A 14,825-nucleotide genomic window follows, 5' to 3' on the forward strand; every position below is an offset into this window, starting at 1 on the left:
CTAACACTTTTAATAGAAAACCAATGAGAGACAGGCGTGTATGCATACAGTCTTTTTAGTTTGTTTTGAAACTGCGCTCACTAGAAATGAGGCTTACAAATACAAGGGACCCCTCAAACACATCAAAGAATGGTGTCATGTATTTGCACACGTAGTTTTGACAGCAAATCATACAGTAACCCGCTTGTGACCGCTACCTTTTTTTAATGCCATATTCTTTGCGTACATTGCGACTAATAGACATGCGTTTCTCTATTGTTATTGCCTCTGTTATTTAGAAACTCTTTTCCTATAAAAGTAGTTGTTCCTCTTATACCTTTGACTTTCTAGCCATACAATATATCGCTCTTGATCACAAACGTCACGACTCTAGTCTACAAACATTCCCAGATACTCACAGGAAGCGCCGTCCCGTGTACGGCTTTAACGTGGCATCGCTGTTGTGACCAGCGGGGGACAAGTATCTGACCTCTGTGGCGGGTGGTTGGGGGGTAGGGAGAGGGTTAGGGGGAGGGAGTCTGACATTGGCTCGACCGCTAGTCAAGGACAGAGGAAGGAGGGGGGCGCACGCAGCAGTTGGGCCGTCGCACGTTCCGCAGCATGGACCTGAACAGGTTGTGCTGCCGCCGCTTGTTCTTTTTGCCGGCGAGCGGCGAGTCCAGGCCGGTGATGGACTTGCGGAAGGAGGTCTGAGCGATCAATTTCCGCTCCTGCTCCTTGATTTTGCACTGCAGGTGGCTCTGGATGGCGAAACCCAGGGACTCCGGATCCACGGAGGCGCCGTAGACCTCCCACGTCATGCCCTGCTCGTCCCAGACGACGTCGTGGACGCACTTTCCCTTCTGCTTCTGGTCCTCATCCTCTTCGTCACTTCTCACGGCTTCAGTCTTTTGCTTGCCGGAGTCTGGCTCCTTCGCTGAGTTTTTACCTTTTGGCTTTTCTTGAGGACATTTTGTTTCTACGCACTTGGACGGCATATTTGCCGGTGTAGATGTCTGGGTCGTGATGGCCTTGTGGACGAGTCCCGTCTTGCTAGGAACCGCCGTCTTTGGAGATGGTCTTGAAGTGCGGTTTTTAGTCTCGCTCTCCTTCTGGTTGCTATGCTCAATGTTGATTTGATAAACAGGCTTGAGTTGGGATGCTGCGGTATCTTTGGGCTTTACCCCGAGCTTGGCCTCATTTCTGGCGGGGCACATTTCCGCCTCGACGGTCAGCCTCTCCGAACGCGGGTCTGCAGAAGCTGGGAGTCTCTGCGGTAACCCCGTCTGATGGAATCCCAAATTCCCATCAGCCTGGTAGATGACGGCGAGGCTCTGCACCTCCTCCGGGGCGCCAGCGTTCAGCCTGAAGGCCAGCAGGCCTGGGCTGGTGGAAACGGCTTTGCTGCAGGTGCTGGCGACCACCTGGACTTCTACGTCTCTGCTTTGCTTGACCGGAGTGGATGACAGCGAGGAGGTCATCGTCGAGGCCTCCTTGTAGAGCTTCCTGAGGGGTTCGACCTGCTGGACAGCCCTGTCGACATGCTGCAAGGCATCCTTCTGCAAGGATTCTGGCTGGTGATGGTCTACGGATACGTCTTGGCTATTAGTCAAAGGCGAGTTTGTGTTGAGCTGGAGCGAATCTTGAAGACAAACAGAGCGCCTCCGTTTATGATTGGTTTCCTTTGGACTCTCTGACGTGCTTCCTTTATCCGGCGTAAGGTGTCTTGACTCGCCAAGTTTTGCCGAGATATTCCGCGGTGCAGTTTTGACCACCAGCTTGTCCTCAGGCGACGTCTTTGCGGCAACGTGGCTTTTACAGATGACCTTTTCATCAGTCAGGCTTAAGAGGTTGCTAATATTAGCGTTAGCATCCCTCTGCTGGCCTCCTGCATCAGACAAACTTTGATTCGACAAGTCTGCCGTCGTCTTAAGAGTTCCATCCGGTTGGACGGACGTTGCTTTAGGTCCCGGGATGGGTATCTGATCCTGATTGTGTTCCGGTGTATTGGAAACCTGGGAGAGTTTCAAGTTGGGTTCCTTTACCCAGTTGGCATTGGCTTCCTTATGAGCAAGCGTGTCCAACACAGGCCCCACCTGAGGCACCATCTGGACGGTCACTGTCTGTTTTGGGTTGGACCCCATGCTGGATGGACGAAGTCAGTCTTGTTGTTGTAATCCAGATGTGCACTCCCCTATGGAAGGGAAAAAACAATTAATCAAGCAAACTCATAACATGATGTGCACGGAATTAACTCTACTGTACTTGCATCTCCAAAGGAGAGGCTTCGCCACACGTCTTTAAATAAAGCTCGGAGCTCTGCCAACTCTCCACCAGTCAGCTACAGAGGGACAAGCTGCACGCTTGATCATTTTGGAGGTTTTCTTCAGCGGATAGGCTAACCTAGCAAAATGTTATGTGACTTCTGCAGCTATGGTAGTGTGTTGCTAACGTTTGTGTCCTGCTGTGCCGCCCATTCCCTTTCCATTACAGTTTTGGGAAGACCTTCTGCAAATTCAGGCATCTAAAAAAAAAAGGCCTGCCATATCTGGCCTGCGGGCCGTAGTTTGGGGACCTCTGGGATAGATTAAAAAAAAAGGTAATTTTGAGATTTTTTTTTTACCCGGGACTACCCTCAGGCTGGATTTTGGACGCTGGCGGGCCGTATCTGGCCCGCGGGCCGTGGTTTGGAGACCATGGGATATATTTAAAAAATTACAATTGCGGACGCCCGTGGGCCGTAATTTGAGGATCTCTGGGATAGATTAAAAAAATTATAATTTAGAAAAGAAAAATATACTTTTTTTTTTTTTTTTAACTCAAGACTATCCTCGGGTCGGATTTTGGACACTGACGGGCCGTATCTGGTCCACAGGTGTTAGTTTGGGGACCTCTGGGATACATTAAAAAAAATAATAATTTAGGAAAAAATAAACTTTATTTTTTTATTTTTTATTTTTTACTCGGGACTACCCTGGGGCCGGATTTTGGATGCTGGCGGGCCGTGGTTTGGAGACCCCTGGGATAGATTAAGAAAATTATATAAAAATACATTTTAAAAAAAAATCTAAAATACAACTTTTTTTAACTCAGACTTTGGATGGTGGCAGGCCGTATCTGGCCCGCGGACTGTTGTTTGGGGACCTGTGGGATATATTAAAAAAATTATAATTTACAGAAAAAAATATGTTTATATACTGTATATTACTCGGGACTACCCTCGGGTTGGATTTTGGAAACTACACTTTTATATATATATATATTTTTTTACTCAGGACTACCCGTATCTGGCCCACGGGCTGTAGATAGGGAACCGCTGGGATAGATTAATAAAATTATAATTTATAAAAAGAAATTTTTTTTTTTAACTTGGGACAACCCTGGGGCCGGATTTTGAACACTGGCGGGCCGTGGTTTGGAGACCCCTGGGATAGATTAAAAAAATTATTATGAAAAAATATATATACATAATTCTTTTAACTCGGGACTAGCCTCGGGCCGGATTTTGGACACTTAAAAAAAATATTAAAATTATATATATATACTTTACTCAGGCTACCCGCGGGCCAGATTTTGGACAGTGGTGGGCCGTATCTGGCCCGCGGGTTGTAGTTTGGGGACTTGTGGGATAAATTAAAAAAATTATAATTAAAAAAAAAAAAACGCTGGGGGGCTGTATCTGGACTGTGGGCTATGGTTTGGGGACCCCTGGGATAGATTTAAGAAAATATAATTCAGAAAAAAAATAGAAAAACTTTTTTTTTTTTACTCGGTACTACACTGGGGCCTGATTTTGGACGCTGGCGGGCCGTGGTTTGGAGACCCCTGAGATAGATTAAAAAAATTATAATAAAAAAAAAATACAAATAAATAATACTTTTTTAATTCGGGACTAGCCTCGTGCCGGATTTTGGAAACTATACTTTTATATATATATATATATTTTTACTCAGGACTACCCGTGGGCCACATTTTGGACAGTGGCGGGCCGTATCTGGCCAGCGGGCCGTAGTTTGGGGACCTGTGGGATAAATTTAAAAAAATTATCATTTAGAATAAATAAATTTAATAAATAAAATAAAATGTAACTCGGTACTAGCCTTGGGCCGGATTTTGGCCACTTGCGGGCCGTATCTGGTCTGCGGGCGTTAGTTTGGGGACCTCTGGGATAGATTAATATCAATCAATCAATCAATGTTTATTTATATAGCCCTAAATCACAAAATTAGTGCACCATTTTTTTTTACTTGGGACTACAATGGGGCCGGATTTTGGACGCTGGCGGGCCGTGGTTTGGAGACCCCTGGGATGGATAAAAAAAATTATAATTAGAAAAAAAATCTATATAATTTTTTAACTCGGGACTAGCCTCGGGCCAGATTTTGGACTCTTAAAAAAAATAAAAATAAAAATGATTTTACTCAGGCTACCCTGATACGGCCCGCCACTGTCCAAAATCTAGCCCGCTGGCTGTAGTTTGGGGTCCTGTGGGATAAATAAAAAAAATTATTATTTAGAAAAAAATAAAAAAAATGTTTAACTCGGGACTAGCCTCAGGCCGGATTTTGGACAGTGGCCGGCCGTATCTGGCCCGTGGGCCGTAGTTTGGGGACCTGTGGGATAAATTCAAAAAATTATAATTTAGAAATAAATAAAACAAATTTTAACTCTGGACTAGCCTCAGCCCGGATTTTGGACAATTAAAAAATAAATAAATAAATAAATTTAACTCGGTACTAGACTTGGGCCGGATTTTGGCCCCTTGCGGGCCGTATCTGGTCTGCGGGCGTTAATTTGGGGACCTCTGGGATAGATTAATAGTGCACCATTTTTTTTTACTTGGGACTACAATGGGGCTGGATTTTGGACGCTGGCGGGCCGTGGTTTGGAGACCCTTGGGATGGATAAAAAAAATTATAAATAGAAAAAAAATCTATATAATTTTTTAACTCGGGACTAGCCTCGGGCCAGATTTTGGACACTTAAAAAAAATAAAAATGATTTTACTCAGGCTACCCGCGGGCTAGATTTTGGACAGTGGCGGGCCGTATCTGGCCCGCGGGCTGTAGTTTGGGGTCCTGTGGGATAAATAAAAAAAATTATAATTTAGAAAAAAATAAAAAAAAATGTTTAACTCGGGACTAGCCTCAGGCCGGATTTTGGACAGTGGCCGGCCGTATCTGGCCCGTGGGCCGTAGATTGGGGACCTGTGGGATAAATTCAAAAAATTATAATTTAGAAATAAATAAAACAAATTTTAACTCTGGACTAGCCTCAGGCCAGATTTTGGACAATTAAAAAATAAATAAATAAATAAATGTAATTAGGTACTAGCCTTGGGCCGGATTTTGGCCACTTGCGGGCCGTATCTGGTCTGCGGGCGTTAGTTTGGGGACCACTGGGATAGATTAATAGTGCACCATTTTTTTTTACTTGGGACTACAATGGGGCCGGATTTTGGACGCTGGCGGGCCGTGGTTTGGAGACCCCTGGGATGGATAAAAAAAATTGTAATTAGAAAAAAAATCTATATAATTTTTTAACTCGGGACTAGCCTCGGGCCAGATTTTGGACACTTAAAAAAAATAAAAATGATTTTACTCAGGCTACCCGCGGGTTAGATTTTGGACAGTGGCGGGCCGTATCTGGCCGCGGGCTGTAGTTTGGGGGTCCTGTGGGATAAATAAAAAAAATTATAATTTAGAAAAAAATAAAAAAAATGTTTAACTCGGGACTAGCCTCAGGCCAGATTTTGGACAGTGGCCGGCCGTATCTGGCCCGTGGGCCGTAGTTTGGGGACCTGTGGGATAAATTCAAAAAATTATAATTTAGAAATAAATAAAACAAATTTTAACTCTGGACGAGCCTCAGGCCGGATTTTGGACAATTAAAAAATAAATAAATGAATAAATTCAACTCGGTACTAGCCTTGGGCCGGATTTTGGCCACTTGTGGGCCGTATCTGGTCTGCGGGCGTTAGTTTGGGGACCTCTGGGATAGATTAATAGTGCACCATTTTTTTTTACTTGGGACTACAATGGGGCCGGATTTTGGACGCTGGCGGGCCGTGGTTTGGAGACCCCTGGGATGGATAAAAAAAATTGTAATTAGAAAAAAAATCTATATAATTTTTTAACTCGGGACTAGCCTCGGGCCAGATTTTGGACTCTTAAAAAAAAATAAAAAAAAAAAGATTTTAGTCAGGCTACCCGCGGGCTAGATTTTGGACAATGGCGGGCTGTAGTTTGGGGTCCTGTGGGATAAATAAAAAAAATTATTATTTAGAAAAAAATAAAAAAAATGTTTAACTCGGGACTAGCCTCAGGCCGGATTGTGGACAGTGGCCGGCCGTATCTGGCCCGTGGGCCGTAGATTGGGGACCTGTGGGATAAATTCAAAAAATCATAATTTAGAAATAAATAAAACAAATTTTAACTCTGGACTAGCCTCAGGCCGGATTTTGGACAATTAAAAAAATAAAAAATAAATAAATTTAACTCGGTACTAGCCTTGGGCCGGATTTTGGCCACGTGCGGGCCGTATCTGGTCTGCGGGCGTTAGTTTGGGGACCTCTGGGATAGATTAATAGTGCACCATTTTTTTTTACTTGGGACTACAATGGGGCCGGATTTTGGACGCTGGCGGGCCGTGGTTTGGAGACCCCTGGGATGGATAAAAAAATTATAATTAGAAAAAAAATCTATATAATTTTTTAACTCGGGACTAGCCTCGGGCCAGATTTTGGACACTTAAAAAAAATTAAAATGATTTTACTCAGGCTACCCGCGGGCTAGATTTTGGACAGTGGCGGGCCGTATCTGGCCGCGGGCTGTAGTTTGGGGTCCTGTGGGATAAATAAAAAGATATATAATTTAGAAAAAGAAAGAAAAAAAAAAGTTTAACTCGGGACTAGCCTCAGGCCGGATTTTGGACAGTGGCCGGCCGTATCTGGCCCGTGGGCCGTAGATTGGGGACCTGTGGGATAAATTCAAAAAATTATAATTTAGAAATAAATAAAACAAATTTTAACTCTGGACTAGCCTCAGGCCGGATTTTGGACAATTAAAAAATAAATAAATAAATAAATGTAATTAGGTACTAGCCTTGGGCCGGATTTTGGCCACTTGCGGGCCGTATCTGGTCTGCGGGCGTTAGTTTGGGGACCTCTGGCATAGATTAATAGTGCACCATTTTTTTTTACTTGGGAATACAATGGGGCCGGATTTTGGACGCTGGCGGGCCGTGGTTTGGAGACCCCTGGGATGGATAAAAAAAATTATAAATAGAAAAAAAATCTATATAATTTTTTAACTCGGGACTAGCCTCGGGCCAGATTTTGGACTCTTAAAAAAAATAAAAATAAAAATGATTTTACTCAGGCTACCCGCGGGCTAGATTTTGGACAGTGGCGGGCCGTATCTGGCCCGCGGGCTGTAGTTTGGGGTCCTGTAGGATAAATAAAAAAAATTATTATTTAGAAAAAAATAAAAAAATGTTTAACTCGGGACTAGCCTTAGGCCGGATTTTGGACAGTGGCCGGCCGTATCTGGCCCGTGGGCCGTAGTTTGGGGACCTGTGGGATAACTTCAAAAAATTATAATTTAGAAATAAATAAAACAAATTTTAACTCTGGACTAGCCTCAGCCCGGATTTTGGACAATTAAAAAATAAATAAATAAATAAATTTAACTCGGTACTAGCCTTGGGCCGGATTTTGGCCACTTGCGGGCCGTATCTGGTCTGCGGGCGTTAGTTTGGGGACCTCTGGGATAGATTAATAGTGCACCATTTTTTTTAACTTGGGACTACAATGGGGCCGGATTTTGGACGCTGGCGGGCCGTGGTTTGGAGACCCCTGGGATGGATAAAAAAATTTGTAATTAGAAAAAAAATCTATATAATTTTGTAACTCGGGACTAGCCTCGGGCCAGATTTTGGACACTTAAAAAAAATAAAAACGATTTTACTCAGGCTACCCGCGGGCTAGATTTTGGACAGTGGCGGGCCGTATCTGGCCGCGGGCTGTAGTTTGGGGTCCTGTGGGATAAATAAAAAAAATTATAATTTAGAAAAAAAAAAAAAAAAAGTTTAACTCGGGACTAGCCTCAGGCCGGATTTTGGACAGTGGCCGGCCGTATCTGGCCCGTGGGCCGTAGTTTGGGGACCTGTGGGATAACTTCAAAAAATTATAATTTAGAAATAAATAAAACAAATTTTAACTCTGGACTAGCCTCAGGCCGGATTTTGGACAATTAAAAAATAAATACATTTAACTCGGTACTAGCCTTGGGCTGGATTTTGGCCACTTGCGGGCCGTATCTGGTCTGCGGGCGTTAGTTTGGGGACCTATGGGATAGATTAATAGTGCACCATTTTTTTTTACTTGGGACTACAATGGGGCCGGATTTTGGACGCTGGCGGGCCGTGGTTTGGAGACCCCTGGGATGGATAAAAAAAATTGTAATTAGAAAAAAAATCTATATGATTTTGTAACTCGGGACTAGCCTCGGGCCAGATTTTGGACACTTATAAAAAATAAAAATGATTTTACTCAGGCTACCCGCGGGCTAGATTTTGGACAGTGGCGGGCCGTATCTGGCCGCGGGCTGTAGTTTGGGGGTCCTGTGGGATAAATAAAAAAAATTATAATTTAGAAAAAAATAAAAAAAATGTTTAACCCGGGACTAGCCTCAGGCCGGATTTTGGACAGTGGCCGGCCGTATCTGGCCCGTGGGCCGTAGTTTGGGGACCTGTGGGATAAATTCAAAAAATTATAATTTAGAAATAAATAAAACAAATTTTAACTCTGGACTAGCCTCAGGCTGGATTTTGGACAATTAAAAAATAAATAAATACATTTACTCAGGCTACCCGCGGGCCAGATTTTGGACAGTGGCGGGCCGTATCTGGCCCACGGGCCGTAGTTTGGAGACCCCCGATCTAGTGCATTCAGCATGACTTCCAAAAGCAAGCAGGTGCTTGACTGAATAGACATGTGTGCCTGTCTGTCACCATGGAGCAAATATTGATGGGAGACATCCGCGTTGTCATTGCACGCCCTCGGCTTGGCTTTCCATTGAAAGCTGACGACTTAGGCTCCAGCACCCTAAATCGTGCTAAAATTGACCCCAAAAGGGACAAGCGGTAGAAAATGGATGGCTGGATGGATTTAACCTGCGTGCAGCAGGTACATGACCACAGAACGGAAAGAACAGTGATAATAAAGGAGAAGTGAGGTAACCTATTCTTGCAGTGTTGACATGCAGGCCAGTAAGGTGTGCTGCCGCTGCTTATTACGTGTGACCTTGCGGGTGCACGCAGCATCACAACACGCACTGTGGAAACAAGAGAAAAGGGGGACTTACCTTTAGACGTGAGGGAGAAAGCACCGCTTTAAAGTCCCGTGAAGGCGCGCTAGCTGCAGCTGTGTCCGTGGAGTCCTCACATGAATATGAAGGGGAAAACACAGTCTCCGTGGCATGCAGACACGCCCTCCTGCAAGATACTCTCTTTTTTTTTTTTTGGTGAGGAAGAGGAGGAGATGCACCGCACACAATCCACGCTGCAGTGACTCACCGATAAACAGGCTTGTCACTAAAGATCGCAGCCTTTTTACGCGGATGAGAGAAGAAAAAACACGCTGAGTGGCATCCCCCCACCCCCCGGTCCACGCACGGTGCGACGGAGTAAAACGTGAGAAAGAGAGAGAGAGAGAGAGAAAAGAACACGCAGATGATGAATGGATGAGGGCAGGATGCTTCATTCACCCACTGTGGCTTGTTTTTAGACATGCAATAGTGCAACATTACAGTGCAAACAAAAAACAAAAAAAACCTTTCAAATGCAAAACAACAACAAAAAAACAGTTTTAGATCAAATATCTATTATAATAATACCTGATGTTGGATATAGAGAACAGGGACGTGCACATGATTATAGAGGGGCAGGGGCTCAAAGTCAGAAAAGGGCAGGACATTTTTTTGGGGTCCTTTACAGGGCCGGCCCTATAGGCAAATGCTAAGGGCGCCGTCCATCAGGGGGCGCCACGCCAGTGCCACAAATGTTGGAGAAAAAAAAAAACAAAAAAAAAAGTTGGTACTATTTTTTCTAAATACAAAAAATAATCCCACGTTAATTAAAATGCAAAGTAAAGCCTATTTAATAGAAATATTATTTGTTACAACATTAAGCCCCCCCCCCCCCATCCCCCGCACGGTGCGCCCCCGCCCTTCCCTCCCTTCAACACAAGATGTCAAAACGGCCAAAACTGTCAGGTGCCCAGGGAAGAAAAAAGAGAAAAGAAGAGGAGAAACGAGAAAAAGACAGAGGTAGCAGGTAGGTAACGTTAGCCTACATGAAAACACAGACTCAGCACTGCCCCCCCCTGCCCCCCCTCTCCTCCGACGACACGGCCACAGTCCTCAGCCCGCACGAAGTAAGACTCACCTTGCGTAACATCAACCCAAGGAAAGCAGCTGGACCTGATGGCGTTCTGGGCCGTGCGCTTAAGCGCTGCGCGGACGAGCTGACGGATGTATTTGTTTCCATTTTTAATCTGTCACTGTCTACATCCTGGGTCCCTGCCTGTTTTAAAACCGCTACAATAATTCCCATCCCCAAACAGGCCATCATCTCATGCCTAAACGACTACAGACCTGTAGCACTCACCTCCATACCTGTCAAATGCATGGAGAGACTGATATTGAAACGGATTAAAAAGGCAATACCACCATCCCTTGACCCATATCAGTTTGCGTACCGGAAGAACCGATCAACCGAAGACACCATCGCTATTGTAATCCATAGACTCTTGGAACATCTTGAGCTTAAGGACACTTATGCAAGACTGCTCTTTGTCCATTTCAGCTCAGCATTTAACACAATAAGGCCAAACAGACTCAGATCTAAGCTTCACAACCTTGGTCTGAACACCTTCCTCTGCAACTGGATTTTGGACTTTTTAACAAATCGCACACAGTATGTGAAAATAGGCGAGCACATTACTGCCACGCTCACCATCAACACCGGCGCTCCACAGGGTTGTGTGCTAAGCCCTGTGCTCTTCACCCTCTTCACACATGACTGTATAGCCTCTTCAACATCCAATCTCACTGTCAAATATGCAGACGACACCACAGTACTTGGGCTCATCAGCAACAATGATGAGACAGCATACAATGCAGAGGTCCAACAGCTGGCTTCATGGTGTGCTAACAACAACTTGGTTCTTAACACTAACAAAACCAAAGAACTAATTGTAGACTTCCGCAGGAAAGGGCAGAGCAAACACCCTCCACTTTTAATGAATAAAAATCTAGTAGAAAGGGTCAAGCATTTCAAATTCTTAGGGGTGAACATAACAGAAGATCTATGCTGGGACATTAACACTGCTTCTACAGTCGGAAAGGCCCAACAACGTCTTTTTTTTTTGAGGAAACTAAAATGCGCAAACATTCCGCAGAAATCAATGGTTAACTTTTACAACTGTGCCATCGGCAGTGTCCTCACTTACGGCTTTTTAGTGTGGTTTGCTAGCTGCACTAAAGCCAACCAACAGGCCCTCCAGCGAGTGGTTAAAGCGGCGGGGAAAATGACAAGGACGATACTCCCAGAGATGAGTGCCATGTACACAACTCGCTGCCTAAAGCGAGTACACAACATCCTGAAGGACAGATACCACCCAGCACATGGCCTCTTCAACCTGCTACCCTCTGGAAGAAGGTATAGATGGATTCGCGCCAGGACCACCAGAATGTCTCGCAGTCTGTATCCCCAGGCTGTGAGACTGCTAAATGAACAGCCTGCCCCTTTGCTGCCCCGGACCATCTCATTACCTCACTCTTCACCACCTCAATAATTGTGCTCTGGACACTGCATTGCTGCAACATCAACGTAACACCCATCAGACATCTGACTGTTCCCACCCCCACACCCCCTCTATTCACCATCTTCCTGACAATGCTAAACTGTGAACTATGGTCAACCTGCACTTTAATGCAGTTTCTATGCCGCTGGACAAAGCTCAAACAAAATCTCGTTGACATGTATGACTTAAGTGTTATTATGACAATGACAATAAAGGAATTGATTGATTGATTATTTGTCTGTTACAGAATGTGATAGTAACCTGGCTTTTTTAGCATTAAGCTAATGTTACATGATTCAGCAATTGCTAATCAATAAATAGCTAGTTCTGTTTTAACGTCGGGTTAATATTGTGGAGGGGGCTAAATTGTTATGGAAAATAATAATGTAACGTTAGGTAATTACAGTACTCCCACCTTACATTCCTCAGGGACATTTGTATTAGATCTTTTAAGCAGGTGTTTTTTGTTTACATTGTTATTGCCTTCTGGTTAGCTAATGTTTGCCCTGCAGGTAATAGTCACTTTTCCACCCCTTTATATATTAGGTATAGTTGTAAGCCTAGTTGTTAAAGTGCACATCATTAATGTTAATTAAGCAATATCACATGAGAGGGAATGCTGTTTTTTAATTTGAGCACTGCTGTGATTCGGTTAAAGATCATCATAACATAACATTCTCATATAATATGTTAATTTGCTTTCTTTAAGTAAAAAAAAAGGTCAAAGACAAAGCTATTCGGTTTCTTGTGAGTATATACACTTCACTGCCGATGTGGGGGGGCGCCACCTAAAATCTTGCCTAGGGCGCCAGATTGGTTATGGCCAGGCCTGGTCCTTTACACAATATGGAAATTAATGTAAAATTAAATGTGCTAATAGGAAGCTAACTACTTAGCTGTGTGTCCTTTGTAGGTAAAAGTGATTGCCATTTCTTTTGTGTCAACAAAGTATTGTCATAATGAGTTAATTCACATTATCACAGGCTTGGAAGACATGAAAAGCAACAAAACACTGGTTTATTATTAGGCTATTTATTGTTAAAGATAAGCACTTTAATATTGAACATTGAACAGTGCAACATGAACTTTGAAAAAAAAATAAAACATTTTTTTTTTTTAAAAATACAAAAATAAATACCCAATTTAATTGGAAGCTGGCTCGCCCCCCATCACACGGCCGTTGGATTAGAGAGGTTCTCTACAATCTAAAACTGGAAAAACTTAGGTTTTCGCTGAGGGGCTCGGCTCAAGCGTTTGAAAGCTCATGGAGTCCTTTTTTGCTGTATGTCAACTCTCTTGATTTATCCCCAGACACAGATGAGGAATAATCTCTCTTTTATTTATTAGTATTATTTTATTTTAATTAAATTTTAATTTTATTTTTTCCCTTTTCTCACCTTTCAGCCTGTTTGTCTCTGGCCTCGTGTGTGTGTGTGTGTGTGTGTGTGTGTGTGTGTGTGTGTGTGTGTGTGTGTGTGTGTGTGTGTGTGTGTGTGTGTGTGTGTGAGAATGTCTGTCTTTGCCGTCTTACTTGTTATATGATTGTGCCATATGTCCCTTGTTAGTGTGACCTGAGTGGGGTGGGAGGGTGGGTGGGGGATTTGGGTTTTAACGGAAAGGGTGTGAAGAATTTTCTGACTTTAAAATTGTACTGTTTCGACTTGCACTTTTTTCGGTATTTGAAAATGCCAATAAAAAAAGTTGGATTAAAAATAAATACCCAAATGGGAAAAACTTCAATGTGAAAATCTGTCCTTCTTCCCTTAATTTGATGAAAACACCATCAAGTTGTAACTTATGGTATTTCTCACTTTCTCATGTGATCCGCCATAAACACAGTGCATTTTATTTTGAAAATTAACCCGGTGTTTTATTTTGTATTTTGTACACTACTTCCTGTCCCGCACGATCCGCTCTGCTCTGTGCGGATTTGATGTGGCGTGCTCAATTGATGCGCCGTGCTCCGACGTCCGGCAAAAACAGAAGCTGACACATTGAATAATAGAATAATACAGCGTTTTTCTGAAATATTACCCATATTAGATGCTGAATAAGTGGACGGCGACTAGACCATAACTCACAGGTTCAACTTGCTCCACTGTCACGTCTCCTCAGGGGCGCAGTTGGCTCTCTCTCCTCTCACTTACTCACTCACTCGCCCTCTCTCTCTATCTCTCTGGCGGAAGCGGCAGGCTCAAACAACCCGGTATTACAAAAAAACGTGGAGTTTTTGTACCGCTGTTTTTTTTTTGTTTTTGTTTTTGAAATCCCTGACAGGAATGTATTAAAGTTGTTTAAAGAAAAAAAACAAAAAAAAAAACACACACAGGCAGAGGGCACTTTTTAAGACGAGGCAAAAAAGGGCAGGGCCTCAAGCACCTATAGGGCCCCTTGTGTGCATGTGCCTGATAGAGAACATACCAACCCTTCATTTATTGAATCACAATTATTGAAATTCAACGATTTGGTGCATTTCCAAACATCTAAAATGTTGTACAAAGCAAACTATAACCTGCTAGTCAAGAACGTACCGTATTTTTGGGACTATAAGTCGCAGTTTTTTTTCATAGTTTGGCCGGGGGTGCGACTTATACTCAGGGACGACTTATGTGTGAAATTATTAACACATTAGCGTAAAATATCAAATAATATTATTGATGTCATTGACGTAAGAGACTAGACGTATAAGATTTCATGGGATTTAGCGATTAGGAGTGACAGATTGTTTGGTAAACGTATAGCATGTTCTATATGTTATAGTTATTTGAATGACTCTTACCATAATATGTAGGGTTGGGTATCGAGTATCGAGTATCGATTGGAACTGGGACTAACTTTCCGATTCTCCCGGAATCGTTCAAAAGTTTAAATTTCGATTCCTAGTTTCGATACCCAGTCCGCCGACCGGAAAAAAAGAATAAGTCCGCCGAGTGGAAGAAGAAGCCGCTAAACACCAACGAAGAAGCGCCCACCGCCGGAA

The 14,825-nt window shown here is 43.4% G+C and overlaps 1 protein-coding gene across 4 annotated transcripts in view; it reads right to left on the reverse strand.

Annotated features, from left to right (window-relative positions):
* The window catches only part of gprin3b (GPRIN family member 3b), a 25,815-nt gene continuing 10,990 nt past the window's right edge, over positions 1 to 14,825 (reverse strand). The window contains exons 2-3 of one of the 4 annotated variants that reach the window (XM_062032770.1): positions 9,221 to 9,314; positions 1 to 2,173 (exon numbers count right to left, since the gene is read on the reverse strand). In XM_062032770.1, coding sequence (XP_061888754.1) covers positions 537 to 2,123 — 1,587 coding nt within the window. In that variant the 5' untranslated portion in view covers positions 2,124 to 2,173; positions 9,221 to 9,314 and the 3' untranslated portion in view covers positions 1 to 536. Of the gene's footprint in view, positions 2,174 to 4,995; positions 5,015 to 9,220; positions 9,315 to 9,344; positions 9,631 to 14,825 lie in introns of those variants that run through there. The other 3 variants (XM_062032768.1, XM_062032771.1, XM_062032769.1) reach the window with 3 other exon arrangements.

Source organism: Entelurus aequoreus, linkage group LG22 (assembly GCF_033978785.1).
Source record: "Entelurus aequoreus isolate RoL-2023_Sb linkage group LG22, RoL_Eaeq_v1.1, whole genome shotgun sequence".
Lineage (NCBI taxonomy): Eukaryota > Metazoa > Chordata > Actinopteri > Syngnathiformes > Syngnathidae > Entelurus > Entelurus aequoreus.